This window comes from Centropristis striata, chromosome 17 (genome assembly GCF_030273125.1).
Source record: "Centropristis striata isolate RG_2023a ecotype Rhode Island chromosome 17, C.striata_1.0, whole genome shotgun sequence".
Lineage (NCBI taxonomy): Eukaryota > Metazoa > Chordata > Actinopteri > Perciformes > Serranidae > Centropristis > Centropristis striata.
In genome coordinates, this window is record NC_081533.1 from 34,886,407 (window position 1) to 34,911,309 (window position 24,903).

The following is a 24,903-nucleotide window of genomic DNA, read 5'->3' on the forward strand; positions in this document are numbered from 1 at the left end:
CTATATATGCAGTAGTAATTATATGATGCTCCTACAATCAAAATATGTGTTAATCATTAATATCACCTTTCATATTCCCTACATAGTAAAGAAAAATGTAATCATTATTGACCTTGCTGTATGTCTTTGACGTTTAATGCCAAACTTTTTTCATAACCATACACATGTTGGGCTCATTCATTTATTTATGGTTGCTACCGTAGGACTTTGTAACCTTTACGACGGATAATAACTCTGATGTCCTGTTCACCTTGTTGTAAAACTATAAACTGATGTGTCTCATTGTGTGCCATATATCAGCTTACAGAGTTACAGAATATGTTGCAGAAACAAAGTAGCAACTGATGTGACAGTGGTTTTCCCACTTTCCAAACGTTCATGCACATAGGATCCAAAACAACATAAAAAAAGTTTTACAGAAGATCAGTGGGAGTTATATTAAAAAGTGGCTACGATGAGTAGTTTTATAATAATGTAATTAAAGGTAATGTGAAAAGAGTGACAGTGGAAATTATAATAACGAGTCTTTGGTATGGTAGGGATGAAACAGAGAATAATCAGTGATAGCTTCAGCTCCCCTTAGCTTTGTGTAGATTTATAGTGAGTTTCAGCTCATTGTTCATCAGTCCAAACCACTACTTTGCTGTTCAGGTTCGCACTACTCTCATAACATCAGTGTCAGAGAAAAAGGCGGTAAAATGTGACTGTACACTACCTGCTCAGTGGCAAACAGCAGACAGAAACAGATAGGGATGGCAGCTAGAGAGAATTCCTTTTAGATTTGGTGGAGACCAAAAACAGAGCTGTGAAAAATAGAATACTGACATTCAAGTCTTTATGTCTGTGTCCCAAACTTCTGGATGTGTGAATAGCAAATTCTTGCCTACACATTCAACAAATCAACCCAAAGATGACATGTCAACATGTTCACAACCTGTTTTAACTGCCCAGAGTTAGTTATTTAATTTGTCACAAATCAAAATAAAATTAATTTGTCACGAGTCATAAGACTAACACAACATATTTACACAATAAAACATATTAAAAACAAATTTACAAAAAACATTTGACAACAATTGAATAAAAATAAAGTAGGTAGGAATGTCCCACACATATTTAAAATAAGTGGCATTAGCTAAAATAATATCACGTCCTTTGTCAGAAATCCTTTGATGATACTGACATTGTTGAATGAATAAATGAATGGAACCACTTGGCAAGTTGGTGTGGAGTGAACAACCTGAAGCTGAACTTGGCTAAGACTAATGAGATTGTGGTGGATTTCAGGAAGAATGTGCCCCTCCTTCTCCAGGCTGCATCAGTGGGATTGACATGAAGATTGTCAGCTCCTACAAAGACCTGAAGAATTTCACTGGAGACAGTCACAGCTGAAGGCAATAGAAGTTTTATTCTCAGACAAGAATATCACTTAAAAACCAAACAGTGTAAATCAGTTTATATAACCCTAATCTTCCCTCCTACTATCTGGTGAATCTCCACCTTATTTTCTAAAGTATCGATTTCTCCCCCGCTACAAAGGTGTCATATTATTTTCAATTTTGTCCTCTCCACCCACATCATCTCATGTGGAGCTGGTCCTACTGAAATCTGAAATTCCCTCCAGAACAAGTTAAACTTGCACTTGCTATATTGATCTATTTCTGATCCTGGTTCTTGGGGGTTTCCCGAGTGTATTAACTTCTGAATTACCTTCAGTTATTATGTTATTACATGCTCTTTATATGTGATAATTATGTAATTTGAATATTAGTGATGATTAATACTCAAACATATTTGTGATACAGTACTATATTATAAAATCACAGATCACTTTGTTAATACAACAGAAGATACTCACACACAAAAAAAGTACTCAGAAGCATGAAACCATTATTTTTTACATACACAAACCTCCTGCTTCATCATAACCCTTGTTTTAGCATCAGGCACATTTTACAAAACAACACCCATTTCATGTTATTAATACCCAAGCAACAATATTCATATTCTATTTAATTCTAACCTTTACTTTGGTGCAGTAAAACATATTTCTGTTCTCATTAGGGTTGTCAAAAATGTCGATACTCAAAAAAGTATCAATACTAAAATGTTGTATCCAGATATGATACTCATTTTCAAAAGTATCGAGTATCAGTATTTGCATTACCTCTTTTATTATAAATATTTAACCTGTGGTTCTGTTAATTTTTTCATGTTGCATTTTTCTTGTTAATAAAACTATTTCTGATAAATTTTGGGGTCTTTGTTTTTATCCTGGTGGTATCAAAAATGGTATCGAGTATCGAGTTGAAAATTTTAGTATCGTGACAACCCTAGTTCTCAACAATATTATTTTCCAGAGTCCACTGAGATCAATGTTTAATTAATTTAATTCTGGTTATTTTTTTTTTTTTTGGTTATATTTGTATTTTTTTCCACCTATTTTCGGTCTCTTGGCCAATGTAATGCATCAGAATCATGATCAGAATACATGTGGGAGTGTCTCAATGCAACATCGGACTTTTCCAGAACTTTAAATCATGGAGGAAGATGACTATAGTGGAGGAGCTCAGCAGGAAGTGACGGAAGAGATCTGATGAAAACAGCACCGATGATTTTATTGCTGATCTGGACTTTGAACCCTCGGAACCAATCGACCGGCATTTATGGATGAGGAATATGTTTTTAGACAACATATTTTCACCGAAGAACAAACAGATTTGTGGCCATCTGGAGATAATAATAATATTATTAATAATATATTAATAATATATTAATATTAATAATAATAATAATAATAATAGGCTAATTGATTGTGATGATGATATAAGAAATCATGACTGTTTATGTCTTATATTACTTTATGCGTCGTTGAGTACCCTGAAAAGTGCAATATATAAAATGTATTATTATTATTAATTATTATTATTATTATTATGATGATAATTATTTTTTTATTACAGTAGGCTAATGAGAACTATGTCTTGTTCTTCCAATGGTCATATCATGTTAGCATCTTGCTAATGGGCATGTATTAGTATTATGCATAGGATTTTTTATTCAGTCAAATGTAACATTTGCTGAGTTTGTTTAAAAAACTTTATTGAAGGTTTGGACAAATAAACTCAACTTCGTATGAAAGCCACGGGTATAAGCTCTCAAATACTTTTTGAATTTAATTTTTATCTGCTACAGAGGCTGAAAAATCTATTATTTAGTAGGTGTTGAATTTCCAGAAAAACTTCAGGTTTTAGGGGGTCATTTGAAAATCGCCCAGAGGTTTTACAGGCATTTTTTTCCAGGCGCTTTAGGCCTTAATGGGTTAATGTGTCATGCTACCCAATATCTGCAGTAGTTTCTGTGTCTGCTGCTGCATTTGATCCTTTTTCTTTATTATCTTATACAGGTTCTTTTCAGAGTAAAAAAGATTCGGTTTTTCTCTTTGTAACTCTTCGTTTTCTTTAATCTCTATTGTCTGATTGTTCAGTTTCTCCTCCACGTCCTGTTGCTTCTGGATCGTCTCCTTCAGGTTGGTGTGTAATTTCTCCAGCTGTGACCCCAAATCATCATACAGTTCTTCAGTTTCAGTGCGCAGTTCATTTAGTGTAGAGTCCCGTACCTCTTCATTTGTAGAGTCATTGAGTGATACTGAAAGAGAAAGAGAATCAAATAAAAATTGATTGTGGAACTCTTCTTTATGCTCGTTTTACTGAATTCACTCTCAATATTTGAAAATCATTAAATCATCAATTAGACATGAAAGTAAACATTAATTAACTGCATATAGCACATTTGATCGGAGGCAGATAATTACAGAACATTACTTCCTTTGTGGTTTTCTCATATCTTATTATTATGGTATTTATAAAAATTCTAAATTCACACTAATTCATAATAAAAAGTTATAGTTCATGTGTCAAAAACTCTTTAGTAACTCTGTCAGTCATTTCATTGTCCTCACTATCCTCAAAGCAACCTGTTCCTGCCTCGCTCTCTTCACCTCTGATACATTTTCTCACATACTTTCTTCTAAGAGGACAAACTGAGATCAAGCAATGTCCAAGCATGATCCAGTTTAAAAAGCGGTACAAACACATGGTTTTCACCAGGTACAGGGAGGAAGAAGGCCTTTAACAACCTGGTGTTTTCATAAATGATAAATTATTCATGTATTTGTTTATTTAATATATTTATTTTCTATTTTTTTGTAAATATGTATTATCAAATATGTATGTTTAGGGAAAAAAAGGGTTAATTCAGTAGTGGAGAAGGGGTAGGTTTAAATAAGCATATGCCTCATCCTACTCCTTTTCGGACATGTTGCGTTCACATTATAGTTTTTGTTTTGACTATTGCTTTTTTTTATTTTTTTTTTTATGTTTTGTCTTGATTATTGATTATTCTGGGATTTATTTGTTTTTGAGTTTATTTTGTTGTGTTACTCGCACATGTTCGAAATAAAAAGCTGAACTGAACTGAGATGATGGACACTGTAAATTAGCCTCATAATATTATACTTTTAAAATTGCATAATAGTAAATAATCATTCTATTGGTTACAATACCTATCATCTTCAGTAGTTTCTCTGTCATCAGCTGCACTTTCTCCTTTTCTGTCATCATCTTGTTCAGGTTCTGTTCAGATTCTCTCAGTAACTCCTTGTTTCTGCCCGTCTCTCCTGTCTGATTTTCCAGTTTCTTCTCCACGTCCTGTAGCTCCTGCTCGGTCTTCTCCAGTTCTGTTTTTAATTCCATCAGATCCGACACAACTTCACGATGGAGTGTTTCAGTTTCAGTCTGCAGTTCCTGTAGTTTAGAGTCCGGTACCTCTTTATTTGTAGAGTCAGGGTGCAATACTGAATGAGAAACAGAACCAAAGCAGGAATGTTACTGTTCCTCCTTCTCTTTTTACTGAATTCATTCTTAACATTTGAATACCATTAAATAAAAAACTAATCATGGAAGTAAACATTAACTGTTTATAGCATGTTTGATGTGAGACAGATAATAACTGAACTTTACTTCCTTCATGGTTATCTCAGGTCCACATTCTAACATCAGGTAAGATGATTTATTTAGATTAGATTTTATTTATTCAATCAAAATTCACAAGACAAAGTTATCGTTCTCTTCAGTAACTCTGTCTGTCTTTCAGTCTGCTCATCGTCCTTCTCACTATCCTCAAAACAACCTGCACTTCCATTGCTCTCTTCACCTCTGATACATTTTCTCACATGCTTTTCTTCTACAAGGACAAACTGAAACGGCACACAAAGTTAATTAGCCTAATAACAGTATATTTAAAAAAAACAACCCTATATATTTACATACATTAAAACAGACTTTTTATTTGTGGTAATGCAAACCTCTTTCCAGTCTAAACTGCTACAAATGACAGTGTGAAATTACAGGAACCACTTTGTGTGCTCACTTTGAGTATCAGGAGATGGATCTGCTGATTTAATCCTTCTGGTTGTTTCTGAAAATGATGTTCATGCTGCTTTATTTAACATCAATTTATAAAATTAAATGACCACTGTAAAACAGTGCTAGTTAATTTTCTCATTTTAACTCCAGGCAATATATTACATACATTCTACTGCACCTGTAGGCGGATATTTTGCAACATAGTATACTGATCATAAAATTTCATTCATAACACTATACCTTACCTGCAGCTTTCCTTTTGAACCAATCTTTGATACAACCAAACACAGTGATTGCGATAAGGATAAGGACAAGGACAGAGAGACCAATCACTGTTTTAGGAAATTCAACATTTGTCATCCCACCCCCAGAAGTGGATGGAGCAGCTGAAATGATAAGACACAGAACAACATGGCATTAAAAACCATGCAGCAGTCAGAGCAAAGTGCTGTCAGCTTTCTCTTCAGAATCTGTAAAGGTACTTTAAGACAGGCAGGTAGTCAGTTTGGTGACATTAATCATTTTATAGCATCTCTTAGAAATACTATAAACACAACGACTTGCAGTGTGTTTCCTGTAAATGCATCATATTTCTGTATGTTTGTGTAACATTAGTAAAGATGTTTTCTACATTAGCTGCTGTTTTGTCTCTTAACTTGTGCTGTAGTGCGTAGCGTGCTCTTCTGATGAGTTTATAATGAAACTAGGAAATATGAAGTGTGTCAGTTATAGATACAATGGCCCTCATTTATCAAACGAACATACAGCAGAAAGTGGGCGTACGGTAATTTCTACGATCAGATCTCACATCTAGTCTCAACTCGTGTCGCAAATTTGAATCAGCATGAAGTCCACATGTCTGAGAATTGTTATCAGACTATTGAAACAATGCCTGCCTTACTTGATTTAAACCCTTTTTGCTTTTTAGGGAGCATAGTTAATTCATGAACTTCCTCCAGCTGGTTCAGTTTTGTGCATTATCTTTTCTGTTTCTTTCCAAGATGTCTGGAGCTGATAAAACTCACTAATCTAGCCTTGAGACCACAGCACACCACCAGCTTCTATTCTACAACAAACCATAACAGCAACCTGAGCTTAGCGCTGCCCAAGACCACTGACATACCAACAGGTCTGAACATATTTCCCCCAATACAGGACTGATAATAGGTGGACTCAACTGCATCTTGACTGTTTGGCGAGGGCATTCAACCGTGAGCTCATATTTCTAGTTTTGTTATTTAATTAAGGTATTAGAGACTGCATTCAGCTGGGTGTCTGTTGTTCAATGCACACAATTGACATGCATGTCAGACATTTTGGTTGTAATGATGCAGTTATTGTCTTGATGAGACAGTGCAACGTTTGGAGTTTAGCTGGAATTAAAAGCATCCCAAAGCTCAGAGCTCATCCTGAAGATGTCCATTACACTCCAAATGTTTTTATTGTACAGTACCAGTCATCAAACACACACCTTCTCAATCCGTGTATCATTCATTCTTTCCATTTTCAATTGACAATCAAAAATCAAATAATGAAAAATTGACTGATTATTTTGTTATTTGTTTTTTATTATAACACAAAAAAACGAAAAAAATGCTTTTTTCACAAAATTGATGACCTCATTGATTCAATGCCACACCCCTTTCAACTAATTGCCATATTGCACAGCCTTAAGAGCTGCATATCACTAATGCTGGGTCTTGTTGGTTTTCTGAGAATCTACTGCACCTACTGGTACCTTGTTTGCCATGTAGCAATAAAAATATACTAAAAACCTGGATTAATCTGGTTAGTCATATTGGACTGCTATTATTTTGAACACTACTGTATGTTATCCCTTAATAGGGCACTTATTGAAATACGTGCAAATTCCAAATTTCAACCCTAGAGAATATTGGAGGATATTACATACAGTCAGAATGTGTAAAAAAAAAAAATACAGACCGGGGGGAGGGGGGTAATATTTTGAGAAAAAAGTTTACCAGATTAAAGTGGCAAATCTACAAGAAAAAAGTTGCTGTTTTTCCACTTTTTTCTCGTAATTCAGCGACTTTTTCATGCAGAATTGCCACTTTAAATCTCTTAAATCTGCGAATTTTTTTTCTTGTAGATTTGCCACTTTAATTAGTAAATTTGCAACTTTTTTCTCGAAATATTACCCCCCCATACTTGGCCCTAATATGCCGTCATAGCCAAGTTCTCCTCATAGAAGTCATTGAAGAATAACATGACTGTTTCCTTCAGATTTTTTTTTTCTAAATTTTTCATTTTTACGTTGGAGGTCAAGGTCAATAAAGTTGATATTACTATATTGTTATCATATAATTTGTCTGTGACGTAGCCTGAGCTTTGCTGATTAGCTGGAAGAAACCCATGTGGTTCTACGACCAAACAGAGACATGGAGACCCAGTTTTGATATCCACTGAAGTTACCAAATATAGTTCTTCGCCCGATAAAGGGTTAATAGAGCTGGCCTTTTAAAGTCGAATGATCATGGTCATTGATAAACTCACTATACACTGCCTACTGCGCATTAACAGTTCATTTACATCAGTTATTACCATCTTGTCAGTCATCTGTGAAGCACTGAGCTGCCCTGACCTGTGTGAAAGGTGATATACAAATGAAAATTGATTGACTGACTGGCCAGTAAAGACAAGGGAACATTTTTTCAGGAGTTGGTGAAGTTAAAAAATATTTATATTAACAGATAAATAATGACTCATAGGTGAACAAGTTCAAACTGGCATCCTCCCACAGTTAAAATACATAAAGGTTAGGTTAATTAGGTCAATTGGTGGCTCTAAATTCCCCGTAAGTTTAAATGGTTGACTGTCTTTATCAGTCAGCCCTGTGAGAGCCTGACAACCTGCCATGGTGTACCCCACATGTCACCCAACATCAACTGGGATCTGCTCCAACCCCCCAGGGCCCTCTAAGGATGCAAATAATAATTCTGCACCAGCCAGTGCAGACATGTAAATGTGGTAGTAATGTAGTTTGGTAATGCAATGGGGCATCGGCTCTACTGCCTGCTGCTCTCTGATAAACACAAACAATAACAAACTCTTATTTACCTTCAACAGTCGGTACAACGATAGAAAAGACGAGCATGAAGAGAACACGTGGGACATTAAGAGAACTGATGGCACTGAGCACAGAATGAGGTGATGATCCATCATTTAGCTGACACATGGTGGGGCTCTGAAAATTAAAATGAAGTTACTCAAAAAGGTGATGCAATTTATCAAAGTTTCCTTAAGCAAGTTGGTATCACACTTCCAAGAATTTTGGGGTATGTACGAGAGTCATGTTCGAAAAATAATAAAAAAATAAGGCAACTAACATAGCATGGGTCAAGATCCTTAACCTTAACCTAAAGAGTACCTGTATAGGCCTTGTTTTGTACAGTATCTTGAACCTACAACATACTGAACATTCTTAACTAAAGACAGTCAGAATCAGTGCTAAACATTGCATCAGTAAGATAATAAGATAATTAATGATAATAAGATTAATGAATGATTCACCAACCTGGTCGCCAGGATGAAACGTTGGCAGCATTGTACGTGGCAATTTTTGATCCTTTTCTACCTTTTTGTTGTAACCTGAGAAAAACAATATCAAATATCAAATTTAGCATAAAAAATAATTTTGTTTAATATAGGACATTGCTTCTAGGTGGGGACCAAACATTAGTGTCAGCAACTGAGTGCCCAACCAAATGTGTTAGTGTTACGGAGTTATGGAGATGAATTATGGCCTGAGAAGTGTTTTTGCAGAACCTTATCATGCCACAGTAAAGTTGAGCTTTGTCCTAATAAAATGGATATAAGGATATAAAATGGTATCACTTCATCACATTAGAAATTCTATGTAATTTTTTTCATGATTAGCAAATGAATGAGTTATGTCCAATAACATATATTGTAAGGTCACAGTTACCTTGACCTTTGACCTAAATCTGATTTGTTTGTCCAAGTCCAAGTAAACATTTGCAATAAATTGAATACAATTCTCGCAGGAATTCCTGAGATATCATATTGATGAATGGGACTGACACAAGGTGACACTGGTGACCTTGGCCGTTGACCCCTTAAAACTTAAAAGTGCATCCTAAATTTCAAGTGAATGTTTGTAACAAATTTCAATGAATTCCCTCAAGACGTTCCTGAGATGTGACATTCACAAGAATGGTCCAGACAGACAGACGGACGGCCACAGCTGTCACAATAAATAACTACAACTTCATTATTGTCAATACAAAACTACAGTCAAAGTGTTTTTCATTCATGTAGAGTATATCCACAATCAAATAATTGTTACTTACCATTCAAATGAATCAGACTCAGAAAAATAGTTAAAAGTTCCACCATTTGAACAGCCATGATTTAAATTCAGAAAATAGGAGACGATGAGACCAAATCACCTGAAAGGATAAAACACAGAACACACGGCACTTATTGAACTGAACTGAAGGCCAATATCAGGCATACAGAGGAACAACATGAGTTATATGCATCATGTGTGTGTCTACTGCTCAGTACTGGACAGATCCACAGTGGGTTTATCACGGTCTGCAGACAACAGCTGAACCAGACGGTAAATAAGATGTAAAAGACATTAAAAAGCTACTTAGATCTGTAGTGTGTGATACCTTTTTGTGAAGTAGTCACTACGCAAAGAAAATCTTTTAATCGTAGGGTAATTTTTTATTTTTATTTCAACATCAAAATATGAATTAATGCAGTTCTAAATGACTCCAATAATGTTTAGATGACCAAATGGAAGGTGGTTTTTTTTTTTCATATGTCGTACATTCTACAATGGTATTTTTTTTTCAAAATAGGTGTGATTTGCATTGATAGCAGCTTGTGAAGTACTGCTACCTAAAGTTAGAACTGCAGTCAGGGATTAGCATTCAATATGTTATAACTATTGTAAGATTTTTGGGGGGAAATTTAAAATAATGAAATAAGTTCCTATTGCCATTCCGTTTCCAAATTACAGTTACAATTATTTAACCATTCATATTTTGCAAATACACAATCTCAATCCCACATTCCACCAAGAAATCTATTGAAAAAAGCCCACATACCTGTTGTGTATGAATGCTCCAGTTTCACGACAGGACGCATCAAGCTACAGGCTCAAAATAAAATACTTTAATAAAATATACTGTACTTTAACCTTGGGCATATCAAGTTGGGTGCGTTCACCTAGTTTTACTGCCTGTCAGTAATAAAACGGCCAGCAGTAAATCCCTCATGTTGTAGCAGATGTACCCTGTATGGTTATTGTACCAATAAACAGTCTGCTACTCCTTCCTTGTCACCTTGGTTACCTTGGAATAGAAGTAGAATTAATTTGAATTGACAATTTTAATCAATTTAAATAGTGTTGTTAGCTCATTTAAAGAAAGGCTTTCTGTTTTTGCAAATACATGTGTCATATTTACTGCAGAGGGCAGAGTAGGACAACTTTGACATGACTGTGAGAATGGAGTGGCTGAGGGAATGAGACGGATGGGTAATGCAGGTAAGTCATAAACATAATTAGTTTGACAAAGGAGAGATCATACATGTTGAAAGTCCTGAATGTTCTGCAGGATGCAGTGCGTTTACAATGGCCAAATACTACAATGGCTACACTGTCTGCATGTCCTCATGTTTCACTCAATGAAGAAACATTCCATATCATGAAGATTACACGTTTAACCCCTTAAAACTATGATCATTGTTATGATGATGATACAGTTGTTTTCAGTTCATCAAAGTTAGCTGTAACATTTTAATCGTCTATAAAAGTCTTGTTTAGGTGTCAGCTGTTCATTTTTGTTTTTTACGTATGTAATAATAGAAATATATTAAGTCTGTTATTAGTTGCGATTCTAATTTTGTCTGGTGAAACAACACAGTTAGCTTAGATTGCAGTCACACATAGTGTCACACACACTAACATCGCCATTCGCTTCCTGTTGTGAAGCAAATTTGCATCTTTGCAATGCATTGAGTTCAACTGTTGTGAACTTTGACAAACAAAGTTGAAGCCCCAACCAAAAACACAGACGTGTGTGGGTGACCTTACTGGGCTGTCAGGAATAACTATAACCACCAGCTGATGTCTGTGTTTCACATCCTGCACTGCCCCATGTGGCCTCAGCAGGTCATGGTCACTCGCCTGCATTTGCCTCTGAGTGACCTTTCAGATATAGTCCAGAGACAGCTTGTGCTAGTTGGTAATCTACGCATGTTGTTTGTGTGCACTGGCTGAAAGAACTGATGCTATTATCTGAGAGGAAAGTGTCTAAATTTAAGATGAGCACAGAGAAAGGTTCCCCCTGCTGCAGCTGCATGTGAAACCAGCCTTATATGCACATATCACTCTGCACTCTAGTCTCTTTTTATGAAAGTGGGTTGTGGCTTCATGCGTTTGTGGAACTAATTTAAACCTTCCATTTTATCTACACATCAAATAAGCTCCACAGGAAGAGGCGGTTCTCAACTACATGTCACGTAGTCTGTATTTTGGTCAAATGTTCAGTCAGTCAGCAGCCAGACAACATGGAGGTCACAGCTCTCTGCGTCACACTGAGTGAGTACTGAGTCTCTCTGCCTGTTCCTGTATATGTTTTCAAAGCAAATATACATACACTGAATCTGGAAGCTATATGTTTTATCAAACGTTGCTTTGTTTACAGTAGAAATTCTTTAAGTTTCAGTACATGCATTTGTGATTGCATCCTTTTCACCATTTAAGGTCAAACAATTTGTAACAAGCGGATCAAATTTATGTACTACAGAAGTGTTCAGTTTTCCCACAGAAATGAATTAACCTGTGAAATCATCTGTCTGATACACTGCTCTCTTCTTCTGTCTCTCTAGTGATGAAAGTCTTTATGGTGCTGGCTGCACAAGTTCACGACAGTTATTGCGCTTACAAAGATGGTAAGCTGCAGTTAGTAAGTGAGTTAGTTTGTTTTATTGGTATTTATTTCAGTCTCATTGTCTCAAGAAGTTAGTCTTTTGCTTTCTGTGTTTCAGCTTTTCCTCGTATTGTCCCAAACAGACTGCAATTTTTTGAATATGAGTCCGTCTCTTTATTCTGTGAGTTTGACGGCTCGGCTGAATGGAGAGTGATGAGGTCACTCAACCTTCCAACAAACACTTCTAACTGGGTGACATCAGCAGGATCTGGCACCATTAAACCTGCCTTTTCATCAGACAGCGGAGCATACTGGTGTGAAGATGGAGACGGACTGAGAAGCAATGCTGTCAACATCACAATCACTGGTGTGTTCAGCTTTTTGTTTACGACAGCAATGATGAGATGAGATTCAACTTTATTGTCAGTGTCGGAGTAATAAGTACTAGGACAACAAAATGGGCCATCATCCCGTCCAAACTATACAACACACACAAACAATAAGACAGAAGTGAACAGGACAGGAAGACAGGGAGGAAGAGAGAGAAACACAGCACACGTGAGGGGCAGAAAGGAGGAAAAAACAAAAACCTCAGCAACCCCCGCCTGTCTCGCTGGGGGGTGCGAATCGTCGAGGGTGTGGGTAGGGGGGATGTATGCGTGTCTGTATATGTGGAAGTCTGAGTGTGTAGGCCTGAGACCCGCCTTTGTCCAGTACCTAATCATTCTCTGGAATGACAAAAGCGATGTCTTAGACGTTGCTATGGAGATGACCTTCCTTCCCAGGTTCCCGGGCCAACGGCAGACAGTCAACAGGTGGCTGTGGGAGGTTGAGGGGGGTGAGGACAGGCACAAGATACGCCGCCTCTCCCATGCGTCCATCATGTAGTCAGCAGCAAACGTCCCCTCGGGGCAGGAGGGTTCTCCTGAGCCCAGGCTTCGCGTCGAGAAGATTGTGTCAATTGCGTTGAGAGACCAGTTGACCAAATCCATGGTTTGTAGTTTTTGAGAGCGGTGTAGACAGAGTCTTCCCAAAGTGTAAGACAGAAGAAAAGACGAGACAAGACGAGAGGAGCGAAGCAGGGAAAACCACAGGGGAGGGAGAGAGAAAAAGATTGCGACCGCCTCCGTTGAGAGCCAAACGAGAAGCTGCATCTGTCAATATGGCTACAAACTACATGTTAAGCATGTGTGATATAGCCTTTTTGGTTGGAAATGTGTTTAACTCAACATATATTCCACATTATTTTACAGTCTTAATCCAAGTTTGGTTTCAGTACCTAAACTGAGCAAGTCCCATTGGTCTGCCATTGCTCTGAAAGACCATCCTAACCTGTTGCCTTTAACCTGACCCAACCCTGACTGAAACATAACCTAACCCATGAACCCAACCACAAGTTTGACCCTCTGTTCTATGTTTACTGGAACAGCAAGATCCAACATAAAAGTCATAATACATATGTTAACATAAAATATTTCTTATGCATTGTTCAGCTGGCATTGTAATCCTGGAGTCTCCTGTTCTGCCTCTGCTGGAAGGAGAAACTGTTACCCTCCACTGTAAAAAGAACAAAGATCAATCTGTCCCCATAGCGGATTTCTATAAAGACGGCATCCGCATGAAGACCAGCTATGGAGGAGACATGACCATCCACAATGCAGCTAAATCTGATGAAGGACTCTACAGGTGTAACATCTCTGGAGCTGGAGAATCTCCAGAGAGCTGGCTGACTGTCAGAGGTCCGTAACTGATTTGTGCTTGCTGTTTCAGAGAGTTGCAAAATGTTTTTTGAGTGGTTTACATGCAAAATGCATTATAGGACAACCTATACCTATACCTATACCTGAACCTATAGGACCTCCTGAAGAGATACACCCCTCCTCTCACCCACCCCCAAGTCACCCCTCTAATTTCCCAATGCTGCTGTGGATTGTTGTCCCTGTTTTACTGGTGGCCCTGCTGTTGTTGGTGTTTGGAGTGCTTCGCTGCAGGAAACACAAAGGTGAAGGAAGCACCACCAGAGGTAACTACACTGCTGCACCCCTCGTTTACTTCAGTTCGATTTAAAGGTCATTTGTGATGCCAGAAAATTAAAATGCAAAAACAACTCCCCTTAATCACCACTTCCCAAAAATAATAAGTGTGTCGTATTATCAGAGATTCTGCTTTTCTGCAAAACATTCTTTTATTTAATTTAACAGCACCACAAAACACAACTTCCACGTAGTTTATTTAAAATCATGGTGGACCTCATAAACTGCTAGCTGCTTGTACTGTATACACACAGTTATTTGAGATTACGGTAAGGGGCATTAAAATATTAAGATTAATCAATTATGCTGATCTGAGAAATGACGGCATTGAGGCCACAGTAGCACCCGCAGATAAGAATGGCTCTATATATGGAAACAAACTTTATTTCTTGCCTTTCTTGCAGCACAAAACAGAAAATCTATGGTGCAACACTTTAATCTTAACTATTAAATTAAGAAATATAATATGATGAACAATACAGCACTGTCAATGTTTTATTTGGTTGTTTCTTCTATTTTATTAGTCACCGGCCGTGAAGATTTGGCTGATCCAAATGATGTGACATATGCCACTGTGGAAACAAGGAATAAAGGTATTTACCTATTTCTCCTTCTTCAATCCAGCATAGTTCACAGTGCAACATCTTCTGTCTGAACACAGCGTGTTCTTGTGGGATAGGATCTTGTAGATATTGTTTGATTCCAGGTTATGCAGAACTGAAACAAGGAACAAACCTGAAGGTTAAAAGTTTGTTGATTCCACTGGTGCAGTACTAGGAGCATGGCTTTATGAATGGCAAGATCAGTTTCTCAGTTGATACATCACTTTGGTCATGACTGAAATATGTGAACAAATACTGCATGGACGGCAAAAGAATTGGCATTAATCGTTCCCAGAGGACAAATCCTGAATAATAGAAAGAACGTCTGACCTTTCTTATAGCACCACCATCAGTTTAATTCCATCACCAACTACTGTAAAAAAAAAATCTCAATATCTCCTATCTGGATTGGGACAAAATTTGGTGCACATACTTGTGGTTTCTAGACATTGTATCCTCATGACATTGGTGACTTTTCCTTTACCACCACTGCTGTCAATAGACAAGACAAGACAAGACAAGTCATGCACTTTCACAGAGTAACTATTCAACATCATCAGTACTGAACGAAAAATATGACATATGCATTTGAAAATGAATTTCCCCTTGTTTCCAAAACAGAAGGTTCCAAGCCGTATCTACCAGAAGAGAGAGTGATCTATTCTTCAATTAACTTCACTGTTGGTAAGACTTAGAATGATTTGGCATTTTCCTAGATTACTTACTTAATTGATGAAATTGTGGAAGGTGTAACGATTTCCTATTTTCAAGCAAAACACTTCTTGTACCTGTCACTGTAATACTCGGGGAAGATGACATTTAGACACACATCAGTGATGTTTGGAGTTTAGCACTCAGAAAAATGAGTCCATGAAAGAATAAATGACTGTGTTAGTAAGTTATTGCACATATAAATAATTGTATGAGTAATTGTATCTATTTACAGGAAATGATGGAAATGATTCTCACAGAGAGTGCAGAGCCACCTGACTGAAGGAGAGAGGAAGTCGTACAGCCACGTTCAGTAATGCTACATTTTCAGTTGTTATTTTGTAAAAAAAAAAAAAAAAAAGTTTGGATAATGTAACATTTCCAAAAGCTTATTAGTTGAGATTCAACAATTCAACTTTGTTTGTCGATTTTTGTAGATTATTAATAGAAGGTAAGGTAACTAATGCGTCTTTAAAATGTTACAAATACTCCATGTTTCAGTTCCCTTAAACGTACAATGATAAACATCAGATATATAAAATGTCAGTTCCTCCAAAGCAAATAATACTGTGTGCTTTGTAAACCCACAAAGGATTGTTTAAACCTTGAGGGGAATGTAAAAAAAGAATGGAATTTATCTTTATCTGAGGTCTTTGGTTTAGTCACGTCAACAGCATTTATTAAACTGAAACTGTTAAACCACATCTGCCTGTTCACATGTCTGAAGAGCTGCTACAGCTTTTAGATACACGCCGTGGTCACCTGCCATCAACTTGTTTTACAGACATTTACAATTAGTTTCCATTCACATACTAACCCACAAACATCAGTTACATCTAAAGCAGCCACACAGACGCCTGAGCAGCTGGGCTCAGCTCAGACGCAGATACGCACCAGCACATCAAGAGTCTCAGGCTCATGTCTATTTTTTACTTTGTGGTTCTCAGCAAAGATACACAGTGAAACATGCCTTCCCACAATACAGTCCTGTGAATATGTCAGAAAAGCTTTGTGATAGAAAATAAAGAGATTACGTCCAGAGAAATGCCACAGTGATATATTCTACCAATACAGACATTGCAACTGTTGATGAAGGTGTGCTGTTCGCAACAACGAAAAAGTAGGCAGCATTGATCTGAATCTGAATCAAGATTCTGTTACTATGTTGTCTATTTCTTTTAAATTTCTTCATTTAAACTTGACTTTTTTAATCTGAGAAAGTTACTGACCCAGCTGCTAATTGGATGTTAAATGGATGCCAATGGAATAAATCATGTGTAATTATGTGTATAAATCTATGTTTACTAAGCTCATTGTGTTGCTTTTGTTATTATTACTATTATTATTATTACTATTTTCAAATAAGCAGATCATTTCAAACTGAAATAGACTTCTGTGGAAGTTTTTTTTCACCTGTGAAACTTCTAATTCAGGTATATTGTAAACAAGTCAAGAATCTGACCACAACTGTGTTTTGGCTGCAGAAAATATTTTCACTATATAGCACTTTTCAGAAGCTACCAAGTGACTTTTAAAAAGAAGAGCAGAGAATGAAGACAAGTTCACCTTATAAAATATAAATTGAAAAACCCAAACTTATTTTGAGATTAAACTGTTACTTTTTGAGATCAGTTCACTTTCAATGAGCGGCAACAACTACAGAGCCTGCTTTAAAGACTCGAGGCAAGTGTTCTTGAAAATGTATAAATTCCTGTTGCTGCAAAGAATATTTGTATGACCATTTTCTTATCTGACATCACTCCAAAATCTACTATTGATTTGGAAAAAGTTTATTAAAGATTAACACAATAGTCTGGGTACTGTAAAAGAACCAGTTGATCCACCGATCTACCCCTTAGTAGGGATGCTACAAATTGGATTCTAAAAAAAAATCTACCAAAATGAGCTCTTGATTTGAATCTCTGACATTAAAGTGTGACTCGCAATTCTACCAGAATCTGTTTTTCTTTTTTGAGCCGTGCCTACAGACACACATCTGAAGGGGAAAAAACATACTAAAACATGACAACACAGCATCTCAGAGATAATGGAAAACCAAAAGCAATAATACAAGAAACGTTATTCTGGGCTATGCTTGGATACACTACCCCAAGCAGCACAACGAATATATGGTAGGACATATTTGCAAGCTTTATAAACAAATCAACTGGACCAGGATGTGATGGCTCTTTGCAGGTGAGGTAACTCGAGCTGTTGTTGTAAAGTATCTTGCTGCCATCTAGTGGCTCTACTTTTGATTTTGTGTTCATAGCTTCTTTAATTTGCCATGGGCAAATAAAATTAAATAATAATAAATTATTGTTAGTTTATTGTTCTTTATATATATATATATATATATATATATATATATATATATATATATAATGTGGTACTTCCAAAAAATATGGCAGGTATGATACACTTAATGCTATGTAGCCTTTCTTTTTATATAAACATTTGAATAGTTGACCAGTAGTCTGTTGATCTGATCTTTACAAATCAAGAGACAATGGCATTATTAAATGTTGAAAAAAAAGTTAATCGAGAGTCAAATTGAACAGTCTATATTATGCCATTTTCACTACAGCAAATACTTTGTAGTGTCACAATTCATGCAAGTGCTAAAGGTCTTATTTATCCAGCAACTCCAGATCAGTTTACTGAATGTGGAAGGAAAGATTTTCTTCAGTGTTGTGGCCCAAAGACTCTGACCATTCCTGAAAAAGAACAACTATGTCGACACCTCAGTGCAGAAGGCTGGGATAAGTGGTTTCTCAGGATGCCTGGAACACGCAAATGTCATCTGGCACCAGATACAAACAACCAAGAAGAAGAAAAAAAGATCTGCATGTGGTTTTCTTAAACCTTACCAATGCCTTCGGGTCAGTGCCTCATGAGGTGCTGTGGGCAGCCTTCAACTTCACAAGGCTAGTTAAGGCCTATTTCCAGGACCTCCAGTTCTGCGTGTCAACTCAGGTTAATACAACTGCCTGGTACTTGGGGATTGGCATAATGTCAGGCTGCACCATCTCCCCACTTGCCTTCACCATGGCAATGGAGTTAATTATTTGCGCGTCTCGATGGGTGGTCAGAGGGGAACGCCTCAAGAGAGGGCTGCGCCTTCCATCAATCCAGGCGTAGATGGATGACATGACGACAACACCTAATAAAACAACTAACGCATGGACCAAATGCCTGCTAGACAAACTTCAGGGAAACATCCGATTGGTGCGAATGGAGATTAAACCCAGCGTCAAGGGCCAGCTCACTAATGTGAGGTTTCACATCAGTGACAAACCGATACCAACGATCCTGGAGAAGCCCATCAAAAGCCTTGGTCGGTGGTACAATCCAGATCTTAAAGACTCTGAACAGGTGGAACAGCTCAGGCAGGATACCACCAGTTGCCTCAAGCAGATCAACGCTACTGCTCTCCCAGGGAAGCTGAACCCAGGTGCCTCAGCAGCATAGGCCTGTATGGCAATGGAGCCCTCTCTCTGCCAATCTCATCTCATCATCGTATCGAAATATGGCCGCAGCGTGAGGGAGCACAACGCAGGCAAGTCTGCTCTCTTAAGATAGCTCGACAAAAAATCCTAATTATACTATTCACACCTTTGGGCATTGCAGTGTTTAAGTCCTGTTTTCTCTCCTGCCTATTGTTGTTTGGCACAACATTGGATAACACTAAAACTGCAAACAATGGCAGCTGATCAACAAAGCCAGATCTCCCTACAAACTTTATGGGATGGCATACAAGAAATCAAAACTGAAATGCTCGCTCATCTTGATTCAAAGGTGGATCCCATTCAAACAAAATTGTGCAACATTCAGGTTTCTCTGGACACTCTTGGAGAACATGTAGTTTCACTAGAGCAGCGGGTCGGAGCAAACGAGGACGACCTTACAAATCTCAGCACGCTGACTAAGGAGCTAACTAGGGACAATGCCTACCTGATGGACAAGATCCAGGACCTGGAGAACCGAAGCCGAGCCTCTAACCTTCGCTTTGTAAGGATTCCTGAATCTGCTGAGGGCCGCGATATCCTGGAGTTTCTGTCCAAGTTAATTCCTCAATTACTCGGCCCGGAAAACTTTCCCACTCCTCCGGTCATTGAGCGAGCTCACCGCACGCCTACGTTCCGCCACAACGACAGAGCAGGTCCAAGACCCATCCTGGTCAAACTCCTCAATTTCCAGGATAAGGTAAAAATCCTCAGTTTTTCCAGAGAAAAGAGGGAGCTGGTGTTTCAAGGTAAACAAATACACATATATCTGTTATATATATATCAGACTTCAGTGCCGATCTAATGAAGAAACGCCGCTCCTTTGATCCTGTTAAACGGAGACTTCGGGAGTTAAATTTAAAATACTCCCTCCGGTATCCATCCACATTGAGTGTCATTGTCAACGGGAAACCACAGCTATTTACCTGTCACAGAGCCGCTGAAGCAGCTTTTATGACTCCTTCAAGCTCTCCTGTGACCCCCATGAGCTCTTCCCCATAAGTAAAGTTCACATTGAATTACAAGTATTAATGCAGGAGCAGCGTCTGCTGCCGTCATTATTTAATGAACTGAACTTTGCTGTGACTGCGCTAATAAGGCATGACATATTACTTGATTTATTTAATTTGTGAATGACTTATTCACCCGTATCTATGGATTATCCTCGCTGGCATCTTTCTTTTTTGTTACTGCCGTAAAACTGAACTGTCGCAATGCCAGTTGTTTTCAGTTTCACTGACAGCTGACAGGCACGGAGCTATCGTCGTCACTTTTTTTTTTTTCTCCCTTTGATGCAGACCGACCTGTTTGCGGACTATTCTTGGTCTTTGTCTATTGACTTAATTTGTCCCTCTCACAGAGATGCCTTGGCCTAGGATGGCTGGGGCTGCTGGGCCATCATTTATGTTTTTTGTGTTTTTGTTTGTTTTATACTGTGTTTGTTTCTTGTCTGTTTTGTGTTTCTGCGTTGTACTTTTTTGTGTTGTACTGTCACAACCCTCTACATTTTTTTCTGATGATCTAATCTGCTTAACCCTGAACAGTGTTATTATTCATATAAACTCTAATATTCCAAATGAATAATATTAAAGGTTTAAAAATCATTCACCTGAATATTCGAAGTCTTGTGCCAAAAATGTATTTACTTCGTGCATGGTAGCCCAACACAATCCCAATATTATTACCCTATCTGAAACATGGCTCAATAGCAACATCTCTGACAATGAAATAAAACTAGAAAATTATGTTCTATATAGAGCTGATAGAGGCTCCAGGGGAGGCGGTGTGGTCACCTATGTCTCTTCTAATTTAACAGCTGAGCTAATTACACCTACAGTTAAACCAACACACTTTGAATGCCTTTTTGTTAAAATTATATTCCATCAGAATAAATATATTACTGTTGGTAATGTGTATAGACCACCCTCTGCCCCTGTAGAGTCCTCCAAGTGCTTGATGTCTACCTTTGATGCTATCCCCTTTAAAAATGACATGATTATTCTAGGCGATTTTAATAAAAATTGGCTAGATAAGTCCTCTGGTAAAGATAAAAAGAACTTTGAAAATCTAAATTTAACACAAATCATTAAGGAACCCACTGAAATTACTCCTAAGTCCCAGTCCCTACGTGATTGGATACTTGTCACTCCTGAAAGATTTGTTGAAGCTGGTATATTGTCAGACTGCCTCAGTGATCACTGTTATCTATTGTGTATGGAAAATTAAAATCCCAAAAGCACCACCAAAATTAATAAAAATCAGACAACATAAGAAAATGAATATAGACCTATTTATTAATGATTTAATTTCTATTAATTGGGACAGGTATCAGTTAATACCAACTGCTCAGGATGCCTGGGACTTTCTGTACTCTGAGTTCACACAAGTAGTGGATAAACATGCGCCATGGAAAATTTCTAAGGTCAAGGGACGACATCTTCCCTGGATAACTGCTGATCTTTTAAGCCTTTTTAGACAGAGGGACAAGGCCTGGGCTAAATTTCGGCAGACAAGGGAAAACGCTGATTGGGAAACATACAGGAAACTAAGAAATCTTTCCAAGACAATGACCCGCAATGCAAAATCTGATTATTATAAGGAATGTCTCTCTAATAAGTTTAAAAATCCTAAACAATTCTGGAACGCTTTAAAATCCATAATAAATACCTCTGATATAAGCTCTATTAATAAAATACGTGATGATAATGCGATAATTCATGACCCTCTCTTAATTGCTCAAGTGTTCAGTCAGCATTCTTCCACAGTTTGTTCTGACTCAATATCCGATTTTTCCTACAATCAATGTTTTAATAATATGTCTGCCTGTCATAGTACCTTCTCATTTACTAAAATCACACCCCAAGAAGTTCATAATGCCATTAAACAACTTAGTCTGAGTAGTGGTGCTGGCCTTGATGGGATCTGAGTAGTGGTGCTGGCCTTGATGGGATTGAATCAAGATATATTAAATTGGCCTCCCATATCCTTATAATAATAATAATAATAATGCATCGGTTTTATATAGCGCTTTTCAAAATACACAAAGACGCTTTCCAAAAACACAGAGTGAACAAATGTACAATACATACAGTACATAAATATTCAAAAACAACAATACAGTGGATAGGAAAGAGACAGAGGGTGGAAAATGATTTATCAGGTGTTGTAGGTGATGTTGAAGAGGTGGGTTTTGAGTTGACTTTTGAAAGACGGCAGTGAGTCGGAGTTTCGGATGGCCAGGGGGATGGAGTTCCAGAGGGTAGGGGCGGCAATGGCAAAAAGCTCTGTCCCCTATGGTGCGGTATTTGGTCCTGGTGATGGTGGTGAGGGTGTTGGCGTCAGTGGAGCGTGTTCGGTGGGGGTGAACGGGGCAATGGAGGAGATCTGTCAGGTATGAAGGGGCAAGGTTGTTTAGGGCTTTGTAGGTGGTGAGGAGGATCTTGAAATGTATGCGTTGTTTTACGGGAAGCCAGTGAAGTTGACGGAGGATGGGCGTGATGTGTTCTCTGGAGGGGGTGTGGGTGAGCAGTCGGGCAGCGGAGTTTTGTACATATTGCAGTTTTTGAAGGACAGTGGAGGTGATGAAGGCATGAATTAGTGTTTCAGCGGCTGAGAAGGAGAGAGTGGATCGAAGGCGTGCTATGTTGCGGAGGTGGAAGAAGGATGTTTTGGTGACGTTGTTTATGTGTGACTTGAAGGAGAGTGCGGGGTCCATGTAGATGCCAAGGTTTCTGACCAGGGGGAGGGAGTGACAGAGTGACCATCGATACAGAGTGTGAAGTTCTCGGAGGTGGGGAGGGTGGATTTTGGGCCGAAGATTATAATTTCAGTTTTACTGCTGTTGAGTTTGAGGAAGTTGTGGTCCATCCAGGTTTTTATGTCGGTGAGGCAGTTGGTGAGGGTGGAGAGAACAGTTGGAGTGATGGTTTTGGTGGTGATGTAGAGTTGAGTGTCGTCGGCATAGCAGTGAAAGTGAAGTCCATGGCGGCGGATGATGTGACCAAGTGGGAGCATGTAGAGGATGAAGAGGATGGGGCCAAGCACTGAGCCTTGGGGGACTCCGTGTGAGACAGGGGTGGTGTGGGATGTGTGATTGTTTATTGCGATGTAGTGAAATCTTTCAGACAGGTATGAGTTGAACCAGGAGAGGGCGGAGTCGGTGATGCCTATGGATGTCAGGCGGCTGAGGAGGATGGAGTGGTTGACGGTATCGAAGGCAGCACTGAGGTCCAGGAGGAGAAGAATGGTGAGAGAGCCGGAATCAGATGAGAGTAGGAGGTCGTTTGTGACTTTGATTAGAGCTGTTTCAGTGCTGTGGTGGGTTCGAAAGCCAGATTGGAATGTTTCATATAGGTTATTGGCGAGGAGGTAGGTCTTGAGTTGAATTGCGATGGCTCTTTCCAGTAGTTTTGAGATGAATGTGAGGTTGGAGATGGGTCTGAAATTGCTGGGGTTGTCGGAGTCAAGACCAGGTTTTTTAAGGAGAGGCGTGATAGCAGCAAGCTTGAGAGGTGGGGGGACAGTGCCAGAGGTAAGAGAGGAGTTGATGATGTCAGTGATAAGTGGGGCGACAGAGGTGAAACAGGCTTTGACGAGTTCAGAGGGCATGGGGTCCAGGGGGGAGGTGGATGATTTCATGGTGGAGAGTATTTTAGAGAGGTCTGCTGTGGTTATTGGTGAGAAGGTAGAGAGCCGGTGGTCTGAGGATGAAGGAGGTGTGGGTTCAGGGACCGGGGTGGAGGCAGAGGAGGTTGCAAGCTGGTTGTGGATGTTCTCTATTTTGGAGTTGAAAAATGAAATGAGGTTGTTGCATTTCTCCGGGGTGAATGAGGATGAAGTGTTGTCGTGGGGCTTGAGGAGTTTATTTATGGTGGAAAACAGAGTGCGTGGGTTGGAGGATCCAGAGTGAATGATGCCAGAGTAGTAGACAGAACGGGCTTTGTTTAGTGCTGATTTGTAGATATTATGTTATCTTATGTTATCTTATGTTTCCTCTAGCTGATTTGTTCAACATGTCTTTTGCTACCTGTGAGATACCAGCAATGTGGAAATACTCACGTATTATGCCAATACATAAAGGTGGCGACATCCTTGATCCAAATAATTATAGACCAATATCGATAGTCTGTACTGTCACACAAGTATTTGAAAAAAATAATTTTCAATCAAATATCACATTATCTTAAAATAAATAATGTACTGTCACCTTTTCAGTCTGGATTTAGACCTAATTATTCAACAACCACTGCACTTGTTAAGTTGACTAATGATATATTTTCAGCATCTGACTCTGGTGATCTCACAGGAGCTATTTTTATTGATCTGAAGAAGGCTTTTGATTTGGTGGACCACTATTTACTTTTAGACAAGCTTTATGCAATTGGTTTTTCGCAAAATGTACTTTTCTGGTTCAATTCTTATTTACATAACAGAAAGCAATGTGTTGTTGTTCAAGGATGTAAGTCTGACTTATTTGTACAACAAAGGGGTGTACCCCAAGGTTCAACACTTGGACCTCTTCTTTTCTCAATTTTTATTAATGATCTTCCTGTGATTTGTTCTAATACCTCAGTTCAACTCTATGCTGATGATACTGTCCTTTATACCTCTAAATCTAATATTTCACAGATACAAAATGCTCTTCAATTGGATTTTGATATCGTACAAAACTGGCTCTCATCTAACAGACTTCTGCTCAA

At 38.3% G+C, this 24,903-nt stretch overlaps 1 protein-coding gene across 1 annotated transcript; it reads left to right on the plus strand.

Annotated features, from left to right (window-relative positions):
• Positions 1–12,548: 12,548 nt before the first annotated feature.
• Positions 12,549–16,088, plus strand: LOC131989308 (low affinity immunoglobulin gamma Fc region receptor II-a-like). The gene is made up of 6 exons (XM_059354501.1): positions 12,549–12,719; positions 13,846–14,091; positions 14,208–14,375; positions 14,910–14,978; positions 15,609–15,671; positions 15,934–16,088. Exons 1-6 carry the CDS (start codon positions 12,566–12,568, stop codon positions 15,975–15,977), a joined length of 744 nt encoding a protein of 247 aa, XP_059210484.1. The 5' UTR covers positions 12,549–12,565; the 3' UTR covers positions 15,978–16,088.
• The last annotated feature ends 8,815 nt before the right edge of the window (positions 16,089–24,903 follow it).